The sequence below is a fragment of the Perognathus longimembris genome, chromosome 6 (genome assembly GCF_023159225.1).
Source record: "Perognathus longimembris pacificus isolate PPM17 chromosome 6, ASM2315922v1, whole genome shotgun sequence".
In the NCBI taxonomy this organism is placed as follows: Eukaryota; Metazoa; Chordata; class Mammalia; order Rodentia; family Heteromyidae; genus Perognathus; species Perognathus longimembris.
Window position 1 is genome coordinate 14,103,147 of NC_063166.1, and position 19,737 is coordinate 14,122,883.

Genomic DNA, 19,737 nt, shown 5'->3' on the forward strand with positions numbered 1-19,737 from the left:
TTTCTTTTTGAGGAGCACATGGAGGGGTTGTTGATACTAAGGGAAACCCCAAGGCCTTGCCCATGTTAAGCATATACTGATCTACACCCTCAAGCCATAATAGTCTGTTTTTATTTTCTTCAGTCTTCCTTTTGCCCAGTGAGAAATGGAAGGGGATTGGGCAGCTGACAGGTGTGTAAAGGAAGTAAGGCCAAAACCACCGAGTGCCTACTATGGCAGAGGTGAGCTGAATGCTGATGGTTGAGTCTTCTCATTCTCTAGGATGCAGTGGGCATTCCTTAGTTCCCTTTTGCACTTGCAGGTAAGGTGGGCTGGGTCCCACTGGAGATAGTGGTGGTTGGAATTGAGTGTTTTGGAGCCCAGACACCTGAGTCTCTGGAAGTCCCTTGGCTGTGATTCAGGTACCTGAGAATGTGGCTCCTCCTTGTTGTCAGGCCACGACAGACAGCCGGAAAGAACTGCAGTACTTTCCCAGCCCAGGTCTGGAATTCCCAGAGTGGGGAATTCCCATGCCTTGGGGGACAGGTAATTAGGGTCTCAGGATCTTGTTTCCTGGGTGAGGAAGGATATTGGGGGTTGAATTTTGTTTTGTAGGGTGTCATAGGCCCTAGAAGCCTAAGGACTGAGATTTGGGTCCAAGAATCTTTAGCACTCTAGAGAAAAGACTTCAGGAAGTAGCCTCCCTACTCCCCCAATTTCTTTAGCCACCCACCCCACCCCCAGAGATAGATGCAGAATTAATTCCAAGAAAGCAAGTATAGTTCTTTTCTTAAGCAATCTTTATTTCTCGCCACTGATTAGTAGGACGATTACAAATTCAACTCCCCTGGGGAGCAGAGATTCAGCCTTGTAGTGACCACAGTCTAGTCACCAAATCAGCATTACCAAGACAATTGGATTAGATAAATATTTTGTTTTAGCAAAAAGAGGCACTGAGGCGGGCGGGGGGTGGGGGGGGCAGGTAGGAGCGGCTTACAGGTCAGCAGCATTTTCACAGAAAACATGTCTGGCGTAAGGCAGCTCCTACATTGGGTTACCCCTTCCCCTCAGGACACGCCCTGACCTTCCAAATAAATATATTCATGTTAATAAATAAATAAATATTAAATATTAAATAACCACACGTACAATCATAAATAGAGAGGGCTTGCCTCTGGCATGTCAGGGAAGAGTCTGGAAACATCTGAAGAGAGGAAGGCCCAAGGTTGACTCCTGTCAAATGCTAGTTGAGGTCTTCTTTAAGGGAGGAATTCTGAACCAAAGCCTGGCTGAGCCCCTCATTCTAGATGTCCTAGGTGAAATTTAGGGACCAAACCTTGAAGCCCCAGTGAGTTCTAGAAGCTCCAGTTTGAATTTCGATAGTAGCTAGTGAGTGTCCCATTGTCCAGACCACATACCCCTGCAACTTTCATTTCTGAGTGTTGTTGCTGACATTTCTAAACTTACGATCCAACTCTGAGCCCCTCATTCCCTTCCTAAGCCAGAAGAGGAGGGCATCTCAGAGAAATGAATGGACAGCCATTCTTTTCACAAAGCAATGACCCCAAAGTAGACCTGCCCAGCTTCAGCCAAGTCTAGATATTCGGGCAGATTGACCTCAGCCTTAAGTCGGTCACCCTTTTCCAGCTGGAAGACCCCTCCCAGGTAGATGGGCTCATACCAAGGCTTGAGCTCGGCCCCCTCTGAGGTCTCCTTCTGGCATGGGCTCTTGATGGCAGAAAGGAGGTTAACGTTTTCCCGGTAGGAGATGGCAAAGCGGCTGACAGTGTGGGTAAGGAGGAAGAAGGAGGGGCAGCCTAGGCCCTTGAAGAGAACTTGAGAGTAGACCAGGTACAGCCCATTCGATGGCACCACCAGAGTGTTGTCTATCAGTTCCATGCCATTGGCCAGGAGGGCATTGGCACGACGGTTCAGCCACTGCAGCTGCTCTGGCGCTTGTTGGTTTGCTGAAGGGAAGGAGGGAGAGTGAGTCAGTGTGGCCCCTGTCCGCTCCCCACATCCTGGCCCTCGAGTTCTGCCCACCCCCACTTCCGGTTCCTGTCCTGTATGTCTTTTCACATCCCGTTTAGTTGTAAGGTCCTGAGTATCCCTGAGGCCTTGCTGTTCCTCCACCTCCCCTTGAGATCCTCAAATCAGGTCTCCCAGCTCTGTCTATTCTCAGCTGGGTTAAGCCCATGAAATCCTACCCCTCGACGTCCCACCTGCTCCTCTTCCCCAAGGCACACACACAGAGCTCTTACCTACAACGTGGGCTACAGGCTTGTCACTTGCTATCTGAGAAGATGATCCTGAGGAAGAAAGATATAAGAAAACACTGAGTTCCAAGCAAGGTGGTAGTGACTCACACCTGTGATCCTAGCTGCACAGGAGGCTGACACGAGAGGGTCACAGTTCAAAGCCAGCCTGGGCAGAAAAGTTCATGAGACTCTTATCTCAAATTAGCCAACAAGAAGCCAAACATGGAGCTGTGGCTTATGGTAGAGTGCTCGCCCAGAGCAAAAAAAAAAAAAAGCTAGGGGACAGCACCAGGAGAAAAAGAAACAAAAAAGCAGAGTTCCTTAATCTTTCCAGAACATATCTGCCTACTTTGGTCACCATTCCTTCTCCCCTCCCTTTTAGAACCAAAGTTCTGATCTTGTCCCCATTGCTTCCATCCCCTCCCTACCCCAGCTTTAGAAGAGAGGCTTTGGGAACACTTACTAAGTTGGAGGGTCTGGGCCAGCGAACTGATGATTGGGAGGCCATTCTGGAAAAGGAGAAAGAGACTATCAGCATTTGAGGAGTCAGCCCCAAAAGAGAAGTACCTGACTACTATCCACCTCCTCCTGCGGTTCCAGATCTGTGTTTACTCTCCATTCATCCATTTATTCATTCACCCATCTGGCCATTGGATAACTTTTTCATTGTGTGCCTTCTAGGAGCTAGACAACGCATCTTATCTCTCCTTATCTCTCTTTCCTGGCTCTCTAAGGTTTCCTATCTTCCACATCTTTTTCTATCTTACCATTTTTATCACTTGGCTCTTCTCCTTTCCACTGCCCACATTCCATATCGCTCTCTACATCTCTCTTCATATAGGCATATCTGATCATTCATTCATTCATTCATTCATTGGAGTCATTTCGTGAGTCTGTCCATGGATCAGACATCCTGTCTTTTTGTCTTTCTCTCCCGATCACCGTCTCTTTCTGCTTCCCCATGTTCCTCCTCATTGTTTCTTTCTCATCAGCACCCCCTTTTTCTCTCACCCATCTTTCATTCTCCTCCCTCTGGGTGATAATAAGGCTGGCAAGGTGCTCACCTCTTCTCTCTGGGGGCCGATCACTCCAAAGTGCAACAGGCAGAACAGCGTGGTGGCTCCTGCCACAAGCAGGAAGGAGAAGAGGCTGAGGCACAGGCACCTTCTAGAGCCCTGGGGGCCCCTGATCTTCTTGGGCAGTGCCTCCTCCGCTCGCTCCAGGTCCTGGATCATGCTTTCCGTGCTCATGATGTCCTTCCCAGATGAAGATGGGGAGCTCCGGGGCAGTGAGAGGGACAGGGTCAGCCTGCCTGGCCGCTTGTCTGGGGCTATTTCCAGGGGGAGGGGGTTGTTCTGGAGTTGCTTCTCTCCCTCCGGGCTGTTCCCCTGGTGTCCTCACTGAGGGAAGGGAGCGTGTGCTGGCTGGGTGTGCAGACAGCTGCCTTTATAGCCCTTGGGGCAAGAAGAGGGCGGGGAAAGGCTCTCTCATTCAACCAGCGGAAAACTTCCTTGGTGGAGAAACCCATGAGCTCATCTGGAGGAAGCGGTAGTGGGCCCTACACCTCGGTCTCGGTTTCTTCTCCATTGCGGGGGCGGGGGTTTGGAAAGTTGGGGACACCCAGGCATCAAGGAGGCCTCTCACCCACCCCTCTGGCATTCTGAAGCAATTTACCAATGTATTTATAGGACTCTGGGAGCTAGACCTTACTTCCTCTCTGCCCTCTAATGCGAAGGGTGACTTAATACTTTAAGTGATGGCGTTTCTGGTCTATTTTCCTCTGATTTCCATTTCCAAGTAGGACTCCCCTGACAGTAGAACTTGACCTGGGAAACGGGGAGGGTGTGTCGGGGAACTTCACAAAGCTGAAGACTCAGTGGAGTAGGAAAGCCATGTCTGAGTCCCTGGGTTGGTGGGGGGGGACTGAGGGCCAGGCGAATTGAAACTAGGGGTGTGCGCGGGACCTCTGGGAGGGCTGAGTGGGAGTAGCAGGGACGAGCCTGGGACAGCCCCAGAGGGTATGAAATTAATCCTGGGAATTCACAGACCCCCACGGGGCAGGCTTTCTCTTTTCATTTTGACCTGAAACTTACAACTGCCTCTTTTTCAGCCTTGACTTCCAAGGAAGAACTCTGAGGCCTCATATTTTGTCTTTATTTCAGTAAAAACCCCCATCTCTCAGAATATTGGCATATGACCTTGTCTCCTCAATTATTTCCTCTCATAGTTTTAGAGGCTGTCTCACTTTTAAGGGCTCAATACCTTCCAGAAGATTCCCATAGTCCACACCATAGTTCTGGACATTGCCTCAGCCTTCTGAGAGGCCTCCTGGAACCCTCACTCCTCTGAGCCTCCACATGTGACCAGAGATCTCGAAGACACTCCCCCAACTCCCACTATTCCCTGCCTTAGACCCCACATTTCTCCTTTGACTCCACAACTTCTCTGGAAGCAGTCAGAAATCAGCCATGTGTTTCTGGAACAGTTTGAGTCCTTTAATCTCCTGTTCTTTCGTTTGTTTGTTTTGTTTTGTTTTTGGTCCGTCATGGGGCTTGAACTTGGGCCCTGAGCTCTTTTTGCTCAAGACTCGCACTTTGAGCCCAGCACCACTTGTGGTTTTCTGGTGATTAATTGGAGATAAGAGTCTCATGGACTTCTTTGTCCAGGCTGGCTTTCAATCACGATCCTCAGATCTCAGCCTCCTGAATAGCTCAGATTAGAGGCCTGAGCCACCAGCACCCAACAATCTCCTTGTTCTTCCCACAGCTCCTGACCCCGCTGAGGATCTTCAGGCACTGGAGACCCAGGAAACTCTCCCTCTACCCCAGATAAACAGACATAAGCAGACAGTGCTTTTTACAGACAAACCGGTTTATTGGGCTTCAGTGAGGGTGCAGATGGCTCTTGTGGGCATCTAGTCAAGCAATGGCTAGCCTTTTGCTTCCTTTTAGAACCCCTCAGTCCCTCAGATCTACTTTTCTCTCCCTCCCCTCCTTAGGGAAGCCCCATGCCTTCTCCTTCTTCATTTCTAGACTCTCTCTTGTCATCCTGATGCCTTTCTATTGCTCCTCTCTCTCTCTCCATCATCCCCCATAAATAAATAACTTAGTTTCCCTCTTGATAAATAGTTCTCTCTCCCTGTCATCTTCCCAAGTTCTCTGTGTCAGCTTCATGTCCATGCTTGACTGACCTAGACAAGCAGGACAGACACATAGCTCTGCTCTAGGGATTTCTAGGCAGGTTTGAAATCCTCAGCAGAGTATCAGGGTGCTTCATGGAGGTGCTGGCCCCCTGGAGTGCCTGGCAAGCCCCAGGTAATGGGCGTTGAAGTCTTGAGACTATTAGGAGGGGGGGCAAAGGAGAGTTACTGTGACCCTTGAAACGGTCAGAATGGAGATAAATAGGGAGAAAGCCTTGAACTAGATTTCTTTCTTTCTCCTTCCTGGACTTTTCCAAGGTCTACAGGGCAAAAGCTCCAAAGAAGACGCCACTGGGCCTTAAGGCTAGATGGGAGATGCCATGTGTCTGAGTGGATAGCTTGTCCCCCTGATTGAGCAAGAACACAGCGCCCACATACAGTGAACGCATCCATGGTCCTTCCATCCCCGGGCATAGAGATGTCTGGGCACTGAGGATAGACATGTGGGTGGGGTACTGGGAGGAGAAGAGTTGTACTTCATGGGTCAGGAAGAGAGGGATGTCATCATTGGGACAGCCATTGCCACTGAAAAGCACCTGAGAGTAGATGAAGTAGACACCAGTGGAGGGGACCACGAGGGAATTGTTGTTCAAAGAGAAGCCATGGAGAAAGGTGTGGTCTGTGGCCGCTGTCCAGCTTAGCACATTGGGGATCAGTGAGTCTCCTAGGAAAGCCATAGAGGGTAGAGGTGGTCAAGGGCTTATGAGGTCAGCCATCACCATCCCTGAGAAAACAGGCCCTGGAGCACTGTGTTCCTAGGAGGTGGTTGGAGAGAGGTGGGAGTAGGTGGGTTGCCTCTGTCTTTAGGGTGGGGAAAGTTTAGGGGAGAGGCAGGAGGACTAGGTGGTCAGGGAGAAACTTACCAATGAGGTGAGCAGTAGGTTTAAAGGTGCCAGAGAAAGAAGCCTGGTGGGGACACGGATCAGAAGACCGGTCCGTACGAGGGAGGCCCTAGGGGAGAACAGTTACAAAGGCTTCAGGGCTGTAGACTGAGGGTGGATCACCCCAGCAGCCCCTATTCTGCTTCTGTCTCACCTGGGCCCCTGGTGGTGGGGCCAGTAGAAGCAGCCCCAGGAAGAGGAGGACAGGGGGGGCGTGCACCCCCAGGAGGTGGAGACGTCCAGGTGGTGTCATGATGAGAATCTGCAGAGAGAGAGAGAGAGAGAGAGAGAGAGAGAGAGAGAGAGAGAGAGAGAAGTGAGCGGGGCGGGGCACACAGCAGAAAACAGACCTCCTGCCTGCGGGTGGGGACATCCACCTTGAGACAGGGCGACTGACAGGGAAGCCGACCAGACCCAGAGAGGGAGGCCCCTGGGTGAGCAGAGGAAGGTAGAAGCCACACTAACCGTGAACTCGTGACAGAGGTGAGAGAAAGCCGCTGACAGATGGAGGGTTAGAAACCGTGAACAAACCCAAAGCAAACCCACATCACAACCCAGGCCTAGGGCAGGCCTGGCAGGAGGCAAGAAGGGCCCTGGGCTCAAGCAGAGGGGCAAGATGCCACAGGGTAGAAGACTGGTGGGCAGCCCAGAGAGATGGGGTGGGAGAGTCTCACCTGCTGTATAGGGAGCCTGGGCCCAGACCGCCGCTCGAGTCCCTTTATAGAGGAAGCGGCAGCGGGCGGGTTCTAGGTCGGGGCTGGGGCCTGGGGAAGCCCCCAGGGCTTAGAAGATGCTGCTGTTTCACCCGAAGGCAGGAAAGGCTGAGGCCTAGGAGGGAACCACAGCCTGGCGCTTCATGCAATTGAGTTCTGGGAAGGGGAGTAGAGTCCGGGGAACTGGGGGTCTGGGCCATCCAGGGAGTGGGGTTAGGCCTAGGAGTTCCAGAGAAGGGGCAAGTATTTCGGGGAGGAGAAGAAAGGGGAGGGGGAGCCGGTGGCCCGTGACTGAAGACCTGGTTCCCTGAAGAGCAATCATTTGTAACACCTCTGCTTCCCTGGCTGACAACAGGCTTTCTCTGCCCATTTCCCTCTTGCACCCCTTCCCTTGCTTGTCCCCAAAGACGTGAGTCACATTTGTCCTCATCTAGTTTAATTTCCAGGTCTCTTGGCAGGTTTCATGCCAGAGGCTCCACTATAGACCTTCTTGTCGGGGGCATCTTTTGTGCCTATTTTTCTGGTGAAACTCTTCATGGAGCTCCATTTCACTCTTCATTGTCCTGGTTTGGAAGATGATTTTCTGGTGCTAGTGGGTGGGTTTCTCTTACACAAAGATACAAAGATGGTGGCTTACACTCATCCTAAGTCTCATCTCCCTTCTGAAGGGTACTGTCCACAGATCAGGTTTGTGTAGCCCCATGTAAATACAAGGCCCAGGATTCTACAGGTCTATATAGTGAGAGCTTCAGAATTTCACGCTTGCCATTCCAGCACCAGGGATGCTGAGGTATGAGGATTGTGAGTTCCAGACAAGCCTATGCTGTATTGAAGCAGACCAAGTTACCTAGTCATTGTGGCCATTGTACCGGAATGTGGGTACATGAGGCTCCATCAGAAAGTGGGCTTCATGCAGGTTAGGTGGGGGCTCGTTGGATCGATAACAGAAAGTCCACAAAGTACTTTTGCAATTGCACACCAGGCCTGGAGTTGATGTCACCCCTACATGATCTTTGCCTTTCTGAGCTCCTTTTGTTTGGGGCTAGCACTCTACCACTTGAGCCACTTCCAATTTTTCCTGTGATTAATTAGAGATAAGAGTCCCATGGACAGGCTGGGAATGTGGCTTAGTGGTAGAGGGCTTGCCTAGCATGCATGAAGCCCTGGGTTCTAGTCCTCAGTACCACACAAACAGAAAAAGCTGGAAGTGGCACTGTGGCTTAAGTGGTAGAGTGCTAGCCTTGAGCAAAAGAAGCTCAGGGACAGTGCCCAGCCCTTGAGTTCAAGCCCTAGGACTGGAAAAAAAAAAAAAAAAAAGAGTTCCATAGTCTTTCCTGCTTGAGCTAGCTTTGAACAATGATGCTCAGATCTCTGCTTTCTGAGTAGCTAAGATTATAGGCATGAGCCACCATCGTTCAGCTATGACCTGAGTGTGTGTGTGTGTGTGTGTGTGTGTGTGTGTGTGTGTGTGTGTGTGTAAGTAGCTTGGATACAACCCAGAGTCTAGCCAAGGAAGAATCGAGGGGCTGGGGATATGGCCTAGTGGCAAGAGTGCTTGCCTCGTATACATGAAGCCCTGAGTTCGATTCCCTAGCACCACATATATAGAAAATGGCCAGAAGTGGCGCTGTGGCTCAAGTGGCAGAGTGCTAGCCTTGAGCAAAAAGAAGCCAGGGACAGTGCTCAGGCCCTGAGTCCAAGCCCAGGACTGGCCAAAGGAAAAAAAAAGGCCATTCCTATGATAATGTGCCTTGCTGTCAAAATTGCTCTAAATGTTTTCTGAATGAATGCAAGAGATGCAGGTGATTTTTTTTTTTTTTTTTTTTTTTTGCCAGTCCTGGGGCTTGGACTCAGGGTCTGAGCACTGTCCCTGGCTTCTTTTTAAATGCTCAAGGCTAGGACTCTGCCACTTGAGCCACAGCGCCACTTCTGGTTTTCTGGTGGCTAATTGGAGGTAAGAGCCTCACAGACTTTCCTGCCTGACCTGGCTTTGAACCGCAATCCTCAGATCTCAGCTTCCTGGTGATCCTTAGATCTTAACCTCCTGAGTCACTAAGATTACAGGCATGAGCCACCAGTAATGGGCTAAATGATCGAATTTTAAATAAGTATGTAAAACTAAGATGCTATTTTTTGCTGTTTAATATTTCAGTTTCCCAAGTATTTAAGCTGCCTGGGATACAGAGCTAAAAAAGGACACCAAATAGGCCTGTGTTCCTGTATTTCTCATTGTAGTCAAGAAGGTTTAGTGACAGCTACTTGGTTTCAATCTTAATTAGAATCCTAAAGTAATAGACAATTAAAAATAACTAGATTGTTTAACGAGTTGCTGTTTCAAAACTCTCAGCATTACTACTCTTAAATTTTGCCATTATAGATTTGGTCCTCTGTAGCAAACACAGTCAGACCCAGAAAAGGGCAAATGATCATTACAAGTACTTACTGGTCAAAATTACCTTTTTTTTGGGGGGAGGGGTCATTTCTGGGGCTTGAACTCAGTCTGGGCGCTGTCTCTGGTCGATTTTTCTCAAGGCTAGAGCTCTACCACTTTGAGCCACAGCTTCACTTTAGGTTTTCCAGTGGTTAATTGGAGATGAGAATCTCACAGACTTTCCTGCCTGGGCAAGCTTTCAACATTGATCCTCAGGTCTCAGCCTCCTGAGTAGCTAGAATTACAGGCATGAGCCACCAGCACCTGGCTCAAATTTAACTTGATTCTTGATAAGCTCCACGTAAGCTCTGCTTTAAAAACCATTTCTTTCTTTCTTTTTTTTTTTTTTTTTGGCCAGTCCTGGGGCTTGGACTCAGGGCCTGAGCACTGTCCCTGGCTTCTTTTTGCTCAAGGCTAGCACTCTGCCACTTGAGCCACAGCGCCACTTCTGGCCATTTTCTGTATATGTGGAGATGGGGAATTGAACCCAGGGCCTCATGTATACGAGGCAAACACTCTTGCATATTCCCAGCCCCTAAAAACCATTTCTATTGATCACCTTGTTGGTTAAATTGAAAATAAAAGAGTCTATTGACATTGATTCTTACCTGGCCTATCTTTCACCTCCCTCCAATGTGGGATTCAGCCAACTGAGATACCTCATCCCAGCAATGAGCAAAAAGGCCAACTTGGGCATTATTCCAGCAAGGAGAAGAGACCTACCCCCTGGGACAAAGCTCATCCTGGCAATGAGGGACCATCCAGAGGCAGTTGGGAAGGATTGTTCAGATAAGAGGGGATGATGTCAGATCCCGAATGGAGTCACTTGTGCTTGCCCTTTCAAAAGGAAAGCTGGGAGGTCAAAAGAAAATAGTTCATAAGGCTGGGCACAGGTAGCTCATGCCTGTAATCCTCGCTACTCAGGAGGCTGAGAGCTGAGAATCATGGTTTGAAGCCAGCCTGGGCAAAAAATTCATGAGACTCTTTATCTCCAATTAACCACCTGCAAATTGGAAATGAAGCTTTTGCTCAAGGTGGATAGAGTACTAGCTTTGAGAACAATAGCTCAGGGACGTCATCCAGGTGCTGAGATCAAGCCTCACAACCAACCGAAAAAGAATATAGTTCATAAGCATTCCTGTCTAATGCCCATATCTGTCTACCTTGTAACTGGGCAGGAACTTACACCTTTGCCTATGTGTTACCTGCTATTTCTATTTATGGTGGATAGCAAAAATGTTACGGTTGTTATTTGGTTTGGCACCAGCCATATGAATTCATTTGGTCAGGGAGAGAGGGTAAGACTGGAGGGTTAATAAATCAAGGCACACTTCTGGAGCCTCGAGATAAGGACACTAGGCCATTTGGACCTAATAGATCTATTGTAAACGTTAAATACTCTGTATATTTCAGGAACTTAGATAATGTTTCCTCAGTCCTTCAGGGTCTGTACATTCAGATTAATGCTGTATCTGACTCTGCTCTTCCCTTTAATGAGTTCTTTACCTTATGGTCCTCTGAAACCACTTGATTAAAAAATTGCTGGTTGTCTTTATAACATTAATATATGGGGGATATTAATTTTCTGTCCCTTATATTGTTTCTGTGGCTTATCATCCTTCTCTAACTTCTCATATGACTTCCTTTCCAGTTCAAAGTCAAAGAATGCTCCTCAGGACAGGGCAATCCAACAACTAATTTTCCCGTCACCCCTTGATAAGATAGGACAAGACTTCAGATGCCTGGCTAGGCAGGGCTTACGCCCCTGCTAATCTCAAAGCAATTACAGAAGATGGGTCTTCACCCATCAACATCCCTTAAGATGGAGGGACTGAAGTCACTTTTTAGGGGAAAATGAGGCAGGATCCATTAGAAAAAATCGCATGGGCAGCAGGGATGACAAGTACAGACCCTCTTGAGTATAGAGACCTCAGGTAGGGGAGATGGTTACAGGCCCAAGCTTTCTATGTCTGTCCAGGGGATCGAAATAGGCACTTCAACTGTCAAAACCTGGAAAATGAGATTCTGGGTCACCGACAGGGACCCAGGAGTCTTTTACATATTCTAGAGACTCCCTGGATCCCCGCCACCCATGCAAATTGGGCCCTTGGCTGATTTCAAAGATCCCCTTTGGAGCAGTGGCTCAAGCGGTACAGCACCAACCTTAAGCAAAAAAGCTAAGGGTAATGCCTAGGTTCTGAGTTCAAACCCAGAAAGACAGCAACAAAGATTCTCTTTGCTCACCCTTTCCAAGTGGCTCCCCCAGACCCCCAGGAACCTACTAGAAAACCTGCTTGCCCTAAGGGGGAGTTGTATGATTTGCTGCAGGCCACTTTGGGGATGGTCAATCAATGACCATGACTGGGAGATCTAGCACAAAGCAGCTGACACTGTCTTCAGTCCTGCCTCACTAATTTACATGGGGGCTAGGCTCCTGACTGCCAGTTACTCGGCCATATTCCCAGCCCCCTCTTTTATCTTCTCTAAAAAGCAGTCCTGATCTTTGCTAGTCTGTGCCGCCATAACAATATAGAAAAACCTTGTCTTAAATAAACAAACGGGGCTGGGAATGTGGCTTAGTGGTAGAGTGCTTGCCTAGCATGCATGAAGCTCCGGGTTCGATTCCTTAGCACCACATGAACAGAAAGTAGCGCTGTGGCTCAAGTAGTAGAGTGCTAGTCCTGAACAGACAGTGCCCAGGCCCTGAGTTCAAGTCCCAGGACTGGCAAAATAAATAAATAAATTTTACAAAACAAACAAACAAACAAAAAACAAATAAGCCAGATGCTGAGGGCTGATGCCTGTAATCCTAACTACTCAGGAGGCTGAGATCTGAGGATCCCTGTTTGGTTTTATTTATTTATTTTAACCTGCAATTTTGTCTTTCATGTTTTGTTGTGTTGTGCTGGTCCTGAGGCTTGAACACAGGGCCTGGAGGCTGTCCCTGAGCTTCTGTGCTTAAGGATAGCGCTCTACCACTTGAGCCACAGCGCCACTCTTGGTTTTTTGGTGGTTAATCAGAGACAAGATTCTCACAGGTTTTCCTGTCTGGGCTGGCTTCCAACTTTGATCCTCGGATCTCAGCTTCCTACATGGTCAAGATTACAGGTGTGAGCCACGGACACCCATTTTAACTATTATTTCTTTTCATCCCATAGAAGTGGAAAGGTAGTCTCTTCCCTCACCCTCTTAACAGTCAGTCATGGCTGACTCTTCGATAGCAAGAGACAGGTTATCAAGAGAAAAACATAGGGGCTGGGGATATGGCCTAGTGGCAAGAGTGCTTGCCTCGTACACATGAGGCCCTGGGTTCGAATCCCCAGCACCACATATACAGAAAATGGCCAGAAGTGGCGCTGTGGCTCAAGTGGCAGAGTGCTAGCCTTGAGTAAGAAGAAGCCAGGGACAGTGCTCAGGCCCTGAGTCCAAGGCCCAGGACTGGCAAAAAAAAAAAAAAAAGAAAAAAACATAACCAATTTGTTTGTTTACTGATTACTTGATACTGGGTTTTTATATAGAGGCTAGGCTGCCTTTGAACTCTCAATCTTCCTGCTCAGCTTTCTGATTACTGGGATTACAAGCTTTTACCACTGTATCCAGTTCAATAAATGTATTCAAAGTTTTACATTTCACTGGAGTCTTCAGAAATGAGGATCAAAAGACTCAATGACAACTTTCCAATTTTAGTTAAGCCACAGGAACAGTAAGGAGGGTCTAACAAAGCCTTAGCAAGAAAATGACAGGGGTCTGCATTTATTTATTTATTTGCCAGTCCTGGGGCTTGAACTCAGGGCCTGAGCACTGTCCCTGGCTTCTTTTTGCTCAAGGCTAGCACTCTACCACTTGAGCCACAGCACCACTTCTGGCGTTTTCTATATATGTGGTACTGAGGAATCGAACCCAGGGCTTCATGTATACCAGTCAAGCACTCTTGCCACTAGGCCATATTCCCAGCCCCAGGGGTTGGCATTTATATACAGGCAACCACAGGAGAGCAAAAAAGACAGAGTGCTTCTAGGCAAAACCTATCTTGGTGACTGCCCAGATGTGATGGAGAAAGAAAAGCCATGAGTGCTCCTTTCATATCTCTTGGTCTATATCTTGTCTTCTTTTTATTTGCTTAGCAAACTATCACTGAGCTACCTCCTGAGTACCATTAAAAACATCTTATTCCTTGTGCGGTTGTTGGTTTTTCCTTCTTGGTCCCTGTTTCTTTTCTTCCTTTTCTCCTCTCTGTGTGTCTTTTTTTTTTTTTTTCATCAAAAAGAGACTTCCTGTTGTTTGTTTTTGACTCTCTAATGCTAAGTATAAAACAGTATTGGCAATGGGGGGGAATCAGGAGAGGGGTGGGGAGAGGGCAGGGAGGAAAGCTGGGGCAGCGAGGGACAGAAAGGGGAACCCAAGGGGTCTGGGGAGACCAGAGACAGGAAGGAAGGGGAGCACTGGCTACGGCTGTGTCATGGGGGTTTGTGATGTGCTAAAGGATGGTCCTTTAGATGGGCTAATCTTGGTTTCCATCTCAGTTTCAGAGATTGTGTGAAGTTTGGGGAGGCCAGCAGTTGGTTTGGGGCTTTCCCTGGCTGGGAGAACTGATGACTGGAGTCTTGTGCCCAAAGTCAGGGAAACACAGTCTCTATAGTGGTGTCTGTGGAGAGACCAGTGAAATCTCTGAGGCCTCCTAACAAGGCTGAAATGACACTAAGCTTACACTTAATTCAAATTTAACCTCAACCCAAATCACAACTCAAACCAACCCCAATGGTAACCTTAACCTCAAATCTAAATACATCCCAATGAGTAAACCCCCCCCTCAATAAAAGCTGCTAAAACAGATCCAAATCTGTTTCTAGGGTTAATCCTGAAAACTAAATATTCTCATTTCTGTCCCTAAACTTATATCTGATTCTAAGTGCAAGTTCCCTTCTGAACCACAATAGTTGAACTTTGTCCTGCTTTACTTCATCATTTATCTTTCCTTCCACTTACTAAGTATATATTGAGTGCCTACTATGTGCAGGGCATCGTTCTAAGCAGTAGCGATGGTCTTCTAGGCATAGAGTGGCACACACAGGAGACACAGGAACTAGCACTCCTAGAGCCTGTGTTCCAGGGAGACCAGTCAAAGAGGAAAGAAACTGAAACGCTGGGTATCAGTGGCTCAGGCCTATAATCCTAGCTACTCAGTGGGCTGAGATTTGAGAATCACAGTTCAAAGCCAGCCCAGGCAGGTAAATCTGAGAGACTCTTATTTCCAATTACCCAGAAAAGTGCTAGAAGTAAAAGTGTGGCTTAAGTGGTAGAGGGACTATCTTGAGCAAAAATGAGTGAGTGATAGTGAGTTCAAATCCCAGTATTGGCAAAAGAAAGAGAGAGAGGAAGAAAGAAAGAAAGAAAAAAGAAAGGAAGGAAGGAAGGAAGGGAGGGAGGGAAGGAAGGGAAGGAGGGATTGAAAGGCTGGGATATAGCTCAGAGGTAGAGCACTTGACTAGCATGTACAAGGCCCTGAGTTTTATCCTGGTATTGCCAAACTATAAAAATAAACTGAAGAAGAAATCAGTAAGTATTTCAGTGAGAAAATAGGATGATGTGGCGGCGAGTAGAAGGGTCAGTCAGTAGAGTCTTCTCTGAGCAGGTGAGTGGTGTTGAACTGACAGAGAGACCAGGTAAAAGTTTGAGAGCAAAGGGTCCTAAGAAAAGGGAAATGCTACAGCAAAGGTGGAGGAGGAGGGAAAGCTGGAGTGTTAAAGAATAGATAAGTTAGTGTGGCTGCATCAGGTAAAGAGACTGAAAGACGAGGTGAGAGGGGAGAGTGGGAAGCAGGTCTTGTGGGGCCACAGGAGGAGAGTAAAGCATCTTTTGTTTTTGTTTTTGCTAGTCCGGGGGATTGAACTCAAGGCCTGAGCACTGTCCCTGGCTTCCTTTTGCTCAAGGCTAGCACTCTACCACTTGAGCCACAGCGCCACGTCAAGCCTTTTCTGTTTATGTGGTACTGAGGAATGGAACCCAGGGCTTCATGCATGCTAGGCAAGCACTCTACCACTAAGCCACATTCCCAGCCTAAACATCTTGATTGTATTCAACTATCAGAATTTTTCAAGGGTGCCTGTAAGGTTTGTGTGTATATGCATGTGTGTGTGTGTGTGTGTGTGTGTGTGTGTGTGTGTGTGTGTAAGGGAGAAGAGAAAGAGAAAGGTAGGGAAGAGAGAGGTGATTTGATATATGGTGTGTTTTGTTTTGTTCTCTCCGCCGTGGCTGCTATCTTCCTTGCCCCCTCTTGAATGCCTTTGTATTTGCCACACTCTTCCTGTTTTCATAACACAACCTCTTCCATCAACATCTGTACTGTGGTCTTAATTACTTGCACATCTAGCCCAGTTTTTCCTCCATCTCTCATCCCCTATCACCATCTTTAGTGACTTCAAGACCACACAGGTGTGATGTATCCTACCTTCTGGACTCTCAGTTCTTTTCCCTCACCTCCAACATTCCAGTCACTTTCTCTGCTCCACTTCAGCCCCCTGGAGAAAGGCGGGCCTCCTATCTCAGGATCATTTGGAAGGGCTGCCCTTCAAGAGCTTGAACTCTGAATTTTCCCTCCTCACTCACTTTCCTTATCTCATCTGCTCCTTTCCCTAATCAAATTAGTTCTTCATTCCCACTCACGCCTCCTGTTTCTCTTCTTTCTCATCAGTTTTGTTTAACATATAATACAGGGTTAACTCTTTTGGCTATATTCCCACTAATGTTTAGAATCTCTTGTCTACCTGATGTTCTACCAGGAAATTTTGATGTGAGTAAACTCTACACTCTCATTCTTGGGGCTGTCCTCTTGGCTGCTAAGCATGACAGGAGAATCAAATCACCATAAGGGGCCATCTAACTTCACAGGGTCCTCAACATGCCTTCATAAAACTTTTCACCATTCTTCTGCAGGTGGTCTTCTAGATCTCCAAGTCCCTTTAATGCCCTTCACTTGACCTCTTCACTCCCAGGTGATCATGCTGTTATCTGTTTGATTTCTTATTTTTGGTTCGAGACCAGGACTTGAAATTGGTATCTGACCCTTTCGCTCATTGGCTAGTGTTTTACCAACTAAGCTATACTTCCAATCCCTATATTGTTTATTATTAAGTGGTCGTAGAAAGAGATTACAATTTGATGAGTCAGGTTATGAGTACAGTGCATTTTGATCAATGCCATCCCACCATTTATTGTATTGAACTTAAGCCCATTCAAGGTTGACCTCCTCTCTTCTTTTCCCTTTATTTATGCTCTTTCCTTTCTTCTTGGCTAAGAGGACTCTTGTTCTTTTCCAGGGTTGATCCTTTAATCTACATGTATCTCATTTCCCTTCTCTTTTCTATATTCTCCACCTTTCTTATATATTGTGCCTCTCTCTTCATGTTCCTTCTCTTCTCATTTTACATTGTTTTATTTCTTGAAATAATTTATAGGACTTTTTCCTCCCCAAAAAGTCCCTTCTGTCTCTCACTTTTGCTTTCTTTGTGATGTTTAAGATATTAGATCTATTGACTACTTTTTGCGTGGTAGAACTGTTAACATTTTTCTCATCTGCCGAATCTGTGGGTCGAACTAAGCGATGATTCTTATTTGCCGGCTTCTTCCTTCACCATTCTATGACTTTGTACCCGCTGACTTGTCTCACCTCCTACTCATGCTTCAACCTGTGTAAAGCGGTTTCTTCGCTATTAAATGGAAACTGTCCTCTCAAGATTTGTAATCATCTAGTTGCTGAACCCCAACTCTTTCCTGTTACTTTTGTTTTGCTTTTGGTTGTGGGGCTTGAACTCAGGGCCTGGGTGCTGTCCCAGAGCGTTTTCACTTAAGGCTAGTACTCTACCACTATTGAGCCATGGTGCCACTTCTGAGTTTTCTGATGGTTAATTGGAAGCAAGAGTCCCATGGACTTTTCTTCCTGGGCTAAATTTGAACCACGATCCTCAGATCTCAGCCTCCCGAGTAGCTAGGATTAGCAGCACCTGGCTTCCTAGACTTGAGAGACCCCACGGGGCTTCCCCACGTCCTGCTCGCACCCCCTTCTCTGCCCTCCTTTTCTGAAATGCTCCCCAGTCCCCCTCCTTTGCTGATGGCTCCACTCTCTCTCCTGAGGACCCTGTCCACTCAGTCAACCTCTACTGGAAGGAAATGCTGCCCAAATCTATTGTTAGCCCCAATCTTGAGGTCTCAACCTGCTTATCAGCAATTTCCAGTGAGGGTGATGGTAACATCTCACATTCTGCAAGCTTTCTTGGAGCACTTTATCATTCTGGCAGGTGCACTTTAAATGATTATGTGTAATTGTTACATGTATATATTTTCTCACTAGATGGCAAGTTCTATGACAATGACCTCTTTGTTTATATCTACTAAGAGTTTGCTAACAGGTGCTTAATTTAAAAACATTGTTCAAACTCCTTAGGTTTCCCTTTGCCATGCTCTTTCTTGGCTTAGACCACTATTATCTTTCCAATCTCCTAGGCTCATACTCAGAGTCATCTAAGACTCTCCCTTTCCCAGTCTCTCCATTAATCACTTGTCAATTGGTGATGCTCCCTCAAAGTTAGTACCATTCGGTCCCCTTCTTTAGTGCCTTTGGGGTTACTGGGACTTGAGCAGAAAATACGAGTTTTGGAAGCAGAAGAGTTTGTTCATTTCACTACTTTCCAGTTGTGTGGTTTAAACTAGGCTGCAGTGTTTATAGACTTCCATTTGCTCATCTGTGTAATGGGATCCACACCCATTATGGAGAAATGTTGACAATATAAGGGCAGAAGTGTGATTCTTTGCCCCTCGTAAGGGTCCTAGCCCACATTCCTGTAATAAAAAAAAAAAACAAGAGAAAAGCATAACAAATTTATTTCATCCAAGTTTTAGATGACACTGGAGCCTTCAGAAAGGAAAACCCAAGGACCCAAGGAAAACTGCCCAATTTCAGGGTTAGATTTGATGAACAATGAACAGCCATGTAGAAGTGTGATTGGCCAGAAAGGGTTTGGCCTAGTAGTCAGAGACTGAGTGGGAAAAATCTCAGGCTGATCTGTTTAAGCTTCTGCTTAGCTTGCAGGTCTATGTCTGAGAAGGAAGGTAAGACAAAGATAAGAGTAATACTTCTCGGCTTTATGGCTGACTTTGTGAAGAAGGACGCTGGCTTTGATGACCCATCTTGAGGAAGATTTCTGGCTTTGATAATTCATTTTGGGTAGACTAAGCCAGGTGAGAGACAGAAGGGCAGGGTAAGGGGCAAAGAGAAACTTACTTCTGAGGCTCTGCCAGTAACTTCAGTTAAAAGCACTCAATACAACCATGCACCATACTTTGTGTTTTAGCCCCCAACAACAGGATTACTGATGGCAAGAAAAGGGCTGGTTAATTCATCATGGGTATGCAGTGGTTTTTCTTTTCCCTTCTTGTTGGAGCATTCTGCAGCATTCTCTCTTTTTGCAGCTATCCCTGAGCTCCCTGCCACAGGATAAAGCCCGAGTCCCTAACTGTGGCATTGCGTGATCGTGCTCCCTAACACTGCTTCCCTACCGCAGGATATTCAGGGATTCCTCAACATACCACGTTCTCTCATCTCCCAGCCTCCCCTCAAGACACTTCTCTACCAAACCCTTCTGTCCCTTCCACTATGAAAATGCTCTCCCTCTCCCCACCTGCATCCAATATGCCCTACCATTCACTCGGCATGCCTCGGGTCAATTAAGTATAGGTCTGACCCTCTACTGGGTGATAGGTTTGAAGCAGGCTTTGAATTTATCTTTGGGCTACATAATGCCCAGTTGACCTGCACTGAATGGAATCACTCCTACTTTTCCTAATGTAACCCTAATCACGTCATATTTTTCCAACTTTGATTCTCACTTTGAACCCCAAAGCATCATCCACTGAGACCCAACTACTGGTTCCAGCCTGCGGGAACAGATTCCATCTCTCCCGAGTTCTATGGGAGGCACTGAGCCACTCCTTGGGGGTCCCTGAGCCCCCTGCCTCCCCACACCGCAGTGGACAGGATGCCTGCTGCCTGGCACCAGGGGTCAGAGGAAGCCAGGGCCTCTAGGGCTCAGTATTTTTATCCGGCTAGGAAACAAGAGACAGAGAAGCGGAAACCATGTGGTCAGAGAAAGTGAGCAGCCTTTATCTCAGGGGAACCCCCAGGAGGGCTGGGGGCTAGACACCAGGGAGGGGACGTTGAAGAGGGAGCACTAGGGACCCAGGTATTAAGGTGTGTCTTGCTTTGGTTTTATGTAACACTTGC

At 47.3% G+C, this 19,737-nt stretch overlaps 2 protein-coding genes across 2 annotated transcripts; both read right to left on the minus strand.

The window, feature by feature from the left end:
• Positions 1 to 780: 780 nt before the first annotated feature.
• Positions 781 to 3,629, minus strand: Tnf (tumor necrosis factor). Its single transcript, XM_048348185.1, has 4 exons — positions 3,302 to 3,629; positions 2,701 to 2,746; positions 2,241 to 2,288; positions 781 to 1,946 (listed from the first exon to the last, which is right to left on the minus strand). The coding sequence occupies exons 1-4, from the start codon at positions 3,485 to 3,487 to the stop codon at positions 1,528 to 1,530; spliced, it is 699 nt and encodes a 232-aa protein (XP_048204142.1). The 5' UTR covers positions 3,488 to 3,629; the 3' UTR covers positions 781 to 1,527.
• Positions 3,630 to 5,126: 1,497 nt separating this feature from the next.
• On the minus strand, positions 5,127 to 6,573 carry Lta (lymphotoxin alpha). The gene is made up of 3 exons (XM_048349220.1): positions 6,472 to 6,573; positions 6,300 to 6,387; positions 5,127 to 6,100 (listed from the first exon to the last, which is right to left on the minus strand). The coding sequence occupies exons 1-3, from the start codon at positions 6,568 to 6,570 to the stop codon at positions 5,697 to 5,699; spliced, it is 591 nt and encodes a 196-aa protein (XP_048205177.1). The 5' UTR covers positions 6,571 to 6,573; the 3' UTR covers positions 5,127 to 5,696.
• Between the last annotated feature and the right edge of the window lie 13,164 nt (positions 6,574 to 19,737).